Raw genomic sequence first — 5,595 nt, forward strand, 5'->3', positions numbered from 1 at the left:
GGGGGGGGGGGGGGGGGGGCGGGGAGGCGCAGGAGGCTCGGTGGATCGCCCGCAGCTGGTGCCGGGGCGGCGCCGCCCAGCCAGCGGCCGTCGCAGCATGCAACACGGGCGCACACCTGCCACGCACTGCTGCGGTTCCGGGATACGTCATACGCGCGCAGCGACTCACCCCCCAAAAGTCGCGGGGTCCGCCGCCTCATTCTCCCAGGCCATGCGCCGCCGCCGCAGGCGGCGCCGCCGCCACACGAACGCGCCGGCCGCCAAGACCAGGGCCGCGCCCACGCCTGCAGCGACAGGGCAGCAGTGAGCGCGCGCGGCGCTGACGAGCTGGCAGAGGTCGCAAGGTGCTGCCGCAGACCCTGAAAAGGCAGGCTGACTGGGGGTAGGAGGATGGGAGTCCGCCCGGAGGCAAGAAGCCCCTGTGCACCCCAACCGCCGGCGCGCCCGCCAGGGAACTCACCAGATGCAACGCCCGCGGCGACCTTCTGCTTCCAGCTTTCATCCTGAGTGTCGTCGTCCATGGCCGCCAGCCACGCGTCCACGCCGTCCACCTGGCAGCGGCGGCGGCGGCGCGATGCGCAGGCGCGTCGACCAGAGGGTGCCCGCGGCGCTGCCGCGGCGCGCGCGGGGACGGCAGCGCTGCAGCCTGCAGCATGCGCTCGGACGCATGCTGCTACCATCGCCGTCCTCCATCACCATGGCTGCGTGCCCCTGAAAACGCAGAAAAGCTCAATCTTGCGTTGTGATGCTCCCCCTTTTACATGCACACACACAAACACATGCACGCGCACACGCGCGCACACACACGCGCGCGCGCGCACGCGCACCTGGCACTGATCCAGGCTCTTGACGCTCTCGCATTCTGGAGATATGTACGTCTGGCAGATCCTTGTCGAGTTCCGCAGGACCATGGCGTAACCGGGCAGCCACGCGTCGCTCTCGCTGTTGTCCGACATCACGTGGAGCGCTGCACAAGGGGAGGGAGCGGCGGCGGCGGCCCACACGTTCGTGCATATGTGCGAGGGTGGCACGACGCTCGTCAGGCCTGTGACGGGGCCTGCAGGGTTGACCACCAGGGGGCGGCGCAGGCGCACGCTGCGGCATGCGACCGGCTGGCCCAAAGCACGCCCAAGTGCATGGTAGCACCTTGCGGCGTGCTGCGGCGCCAGCTAAGCCAACGCTGCCGAGGCCGCGGCGAGCACCGGCCTTGGCGCTCGTGCGCTCACCGAAGCTGACATAGTGCAGGCTGGAATTGTACCAGGTGCCCCGATGATACTCGTTCTGCAGCCGCACAAGGTTCTTGCCAGGCAGGTCGCTGGGCCGAGGGTACGAATTCGCCGAAGCGAGCGCTGCGTCCGCCGCCGCGCACATGTAGCGCCACCGTGGCACGTCGATGCATACGATTGTGCTGCCCTGCAGGCCGCCGAAAAAGTCCATGCCCAGGCCGCTGCCCTTCCTGCGGCGGGCCCAACAGCATAAGATGGCAGGGAGAAACCCTGTCACGGGGCGTGCTGGGGGATTGGCGGCCTCCAGCACTGAAGGCCGGCGGTCCACCTGCGCTGCGGCCGCGCGCGCAGTGGCCGCAGATACACCCCTGCAGTGCGGCGCCGCGCGCGGCATGTCGCTCCACGTGCTGGTGCGCAACAACAATCCCCAACACACCCTGACGCGCACCGCATATTCTTGAGCATGACGCTCTTGAATGTAACCGTGACATTGACACCGATGGTCGCCTCATCCTGCTGGAACGAAAAGTCGAGCGCCGGCAGCGAGCTCCGCGGCGTCCCAGGCGGCGAGGTGATCGTGACGTTGCGCGTGATCAAGATTGGGTCGCGCTCGCCGCTGCCACGAGGGTCCAGCACGACATCGCCCAGCAGCACAATTTCCGAGATCTTGGGGTCCTGCAGGGCCTCCAGAAAGCCCATGCAAGCCTCGCCAGCTGCGCATGCGCCGGGGCCCGCAACATACGCCGCCGCAGACTCGCTGCTGCCCCCGACTCGTTGCTCCGCTGACACCACTGCGAGGTCGGGCCTGCCGCAGTGGACAGTACCCAAAATCAGGAGGAAAAGTAACCTGGGCCACCCCATAGGGCCGGCAGTCCGTGCCCCGCTCAAGGTCGCTACAAGTGTGGTGGCATCACTGCCGTACCACTGCTGCACGCTCAGTTCGATGCAAAAAAAGCCAACGTGTTGTTCGAAGCCGGCTTCGCTCCAGGGCACAAGGTGGCTGCATTGGCCTTGACGTGCCGTCGGAAGCTACGAGGCATGGGCGAGCCCTGCCTTGCCGCACCCTGCCGGTGCCGCACATGAGCGCTTTTCCAGTAGTTGTGGCGCCCCAGCCGCAATCGTGGCTCAAGAAAACAGCATCCCATCGCCCGTGATTGCGCAATCACGGCGGCACAACCCGCTTGCTGCGGCGTAGGTAATGTGCTGCGGGCTGTTGGCAGTATTACAACAGGCCGACGGCTCTGACTCAGAGCACACCGCAGTCTGCAACCGCCACGTCCACGCGCGGAGTCCCGTCGCTTGATGCAGCCTCCTCGTCTGGGGAGAGGTTGATAGCGGCCCGCGCGGCAGGAGCGTGCAGTAAAGTGAGCGCACACGACACCTGGTGATGCAGCAGAGCAGACCAGCCATCCCGGCCAAGATTTGATCAGCGCAGCCCTGACGCGTCAAACCCTCCCCCAGCGCAGCACACCTATCCGCTTGATGACCTCCAGGCCCTCTCGGACGACCCCAAACACGACGTGCTTGCCGTCGCACTGGCTGGCGAGGCCCAGGGTGAAGAAGAATTGGCTGCGAGAGCAGCACGGGGCCGGAAAGGTGGGGTTGAGGAGCCTGCACGGCACAGGCGCCAGTCGCGGGCGCACACGCGGGCGCACAGATGCGTGCCGTTGTTGTCGCGACACAAGGGCGACGCGGCCGCACGCCTCGCCTCCGCCCAAACCTGGTGTTGCTGTTCTTCCCTGAGTTGGCCATGCTGAGGATCCCGGCGGCGTCGTGCTTTTTCGCCAAGCCCCCTTTCTCGTCTGCGGGAAGCGTCAGGGACGGCGGGCGGCGCATGCACGAGGTCCAGCCGGTAGCACCGGGCGGGCAGCGACAGTGGTTGGGTGTCCCTATGCGCCACTCAGCCTCCGCCAGTCACAAAGCGAATGCTCAAATTAACAGCCGCATACCGTTGAATTTGCCGCCGTATATCGAGTCGCCGCCGCTGCCGTCCCCTGCAAGCGCCAGGCGGGCAGTGACGAGTGCGACAGGGCGCGCGCCCGGAAGGGCGCTGGGGCGCGCGTGCTTCGCCATCGGCCCTTGGCGTCAAGCGTGCACATGGGCCTTGCAGGCCATTCCTGCCGTTGCGAGCCTGGGCATGCTGCTGCGGCGCGCACCCCTTACGACGTCCCCGCCCTGGCAGCAGAATCCCTTCACAATCCGGTGGAACTTGGTGCCCTGAGGACCAGCACGGGGCATGGCGGCGGCGGATCAGAAGCAGCACGGCCAGATGCTGCGAGGCTGCCGCATGGGTTTCGACGGAGCTGCTGCCCCGCCTGCATCGCAGCATCATGCGGGCGCCGAGGCCGGAACCGCATGCACGCATGCCGCCGCCTCCATGCGGTCCTGCCCCGCGCCATGCGGCCACATGTGGCCACATGCGGCCATGGCCCGCCCCATGCAAAGTGCCCGAGGCGCGCATGCAAGGCGCACACCTTCAAGTGCAGGGGCTTCTTGCTTGCCTTCCCCAGCCCGCGCTCCCCTGTGCACAGGCACTTGAAGTTCTCTGCCGCTTTGGGGGTCTGGAGGTCAGGGTTTGGGCGCATGCGCGATCCGCTGGTGGGTGGGGGCTCTACGATGGCGCGAGCGCAGGCGATGCGGCGGGCGACGCCGGCGCTGTTTGGAACAGGGGATACCGCGCCCTGCACAAGGAGTAGATGGCCTCGCATTGCACTTCATTCGTGCAAATGGAGCCTCCTGCCTTCCCTGCTGTCTCATGCTGAGCACAGCGGCGGCAAACTATCGCCAGGCACCTCCTTTTCAAACAGCTCGCAGACGACGCGCCCTGCCCGCAGCGCCGGCGGCTTGGCAACGCGCGCGGGCCCCTGTGAGCTCCAGGCCTTGTCGGCCTCGTAAGCCTCCAGAAGCATGGCCGCCCCCTCTTCATCCAGGTCATCCTGCAGGGCGGGTTCGCTGCGGCATTAGGCGTCACGGACGCGGGTGACACGCCTGTTCGCTTGGTCGCACATCAGCCGACCGCAGCATGTGATCGATGTGCGCTCCGTCAATGGGGCCTCTTACTGCAAAACAGCTCAGCCGCCACTTCCAGTACAATCCCTACAAAAACAGTGCCCGCCCGCACCAGCTGTGAGGGGAGACCCAGCTGCGGCACGCCGACAGTCGAGAGGAAACGCGCCGCACGCTCATGCGCAAGGTTGTGCTCTGCGAACGCCACCGCGTCGCCAATGTCAATATCTAAGAATACTTTCAGCACCATGTTGTTGGAAAGGCGATCCACTCAGCGATGTTGTTGGTGTGATCGCGGCCTGCAGATCGTATCGCCGAGATTTTCAGTCCTTCATGCTCGTAAAATCGATTTAATACTTATTATTGTTGTCCCGCGACAATGGGCCTTGCTTGAGAAACATGCCCAAGAAACTGGGCAAGCGGTGATGTGGACTGGGTCAACCACCGTAAACCGCGTTTGGCGCGTTTTGTAGTCAATTGCTGTATTTCACCAATAGTATTCCACTCGCCACTTACACCCTCCCACCAGAGACATGTTTGCTGTTTGTGCGTCGTAGCCACGGCCAGGAGGCTGCGCACTGCGCTCGAAGTCCTTTCAAGACTTCAGGTGGGTTATTTGCAAGCTCTTAATCAGGCGCGGACCCGTAGTAGGTGCGCAAACATGGCTATCAAAACGCTACCCTGTGCTTTCTCTGGTGGCCGGGGTCGAGGCTGGGCGCTTGCTTATCCGCTTCAATTGATTTGTGTGACCCGCCATGGCGCCTGGGTGCGTGGCATTGACCACTGTTCTCGTCGTGGTGCAGCAGGATCGCCTCGTACACGGCCCAACCGGCCCCGATTGACGCTCAAACCTTGCTGAAATTTGACGCTTTACGACACCTGCAAACGCTCACCCACTAGCAGGAGGCAGTGTTACGCTGCCCGACGCCGGTGTTGCCGGTGGACACGACCCTGTGACCACGCCCCCCAGCGGCGCCGACAGGATCGGCGCCCAGGGCACCCCCAGCCCTCGGGATGGCGTCTCTTCACAAGAACATGACAAGCCCGTGCGCCTCCAAGCCGCCGGGCAGCGGGGCGGCCAAGAGCCCGCGCAGCAGCCCGGGCGTGCGCGTCGTCATGTGCGCTGCCAGCTCGCCGCGCTCCTCCCCTTTGTCCTCCCCCGCTGGCGCCGCCTGCTCCACCGCCGCCGCGGCGATCGCGGCGGCCGCTCCTTTCGCCAGCCGCTGCGGGCCGTCGCGGCAGCTGCGCTTTGACATTCGGGTCGACGTGCCGCCGCCGCCGCGCATGAGCGTCGTTTCTCGCAGCAGCCGCTCGCCCACCGCCGCCGCGCATGCGGCCAGCGAGGCGGCGGTCTCGCCCACCG

At 65.9% G+C, this 5,595-nt stretch overlaps 2 protein-coding genes across 2 annotated transcripts in view; one reads left to right on the forward strand and one right to left on the reverse strand.

The window, feature by feature from the left end:
* Positions 1–165: 165 nt before the first annotated feature.
* MNEG_12316 (hypothetical protein) lies at positions 166–1,925 on the reverse strand (the record flags this gene model as incomplete). The annotated part of the gene is made up of 5 exons (XM_014039212.1): positions 166–284; positions 461–551; positions 828–967; positions 1,227–1,456; positions 1,675–1,925. 5 exons carry the CDS (start codon positions 1,923–1,925, stop codon positions 166–168), a joined length of 831 nt encoding a protein of 276 aa, XP_013894666.1.
* Positions 1,926–5,246: 3,321 nt separating this feature from the next.
* The window catches only part of MNEG_12317 (hypothetical protein), a gene marked incomplete at both ends in the record, with an annotated part of 1,184 nt that continues 835 nt past the window's right edge, over positions 5,247–5,595 (forward strand). The window contains one exon of the mRNA XM_014039213.1: positions 5,247–5,525. Within this exon, the coding sequence (XP_013894667.1) occupies positions 5,247–5,525 (279 nt within the window). The remainder of the gene's footprint in view (positions 5,526–5,595) is intronic.

Source organism: Monoraphidium neglectum (assembly GCF_000611645.1).
Source record: "Monoraphidium neglectum strain SAG 48.87 unplaced genomic scaffold scaffold03182, whole genome shotgun sequence".
Classification (NCBI taxonomy): domain Eukaryota; kingdom Viridiplantae; phylum Chlorophyta; class Chlorophyceae; order Sphaeropleales; family Selenastraceae; genus Monoraphidium; species Monoraphidium neglectum.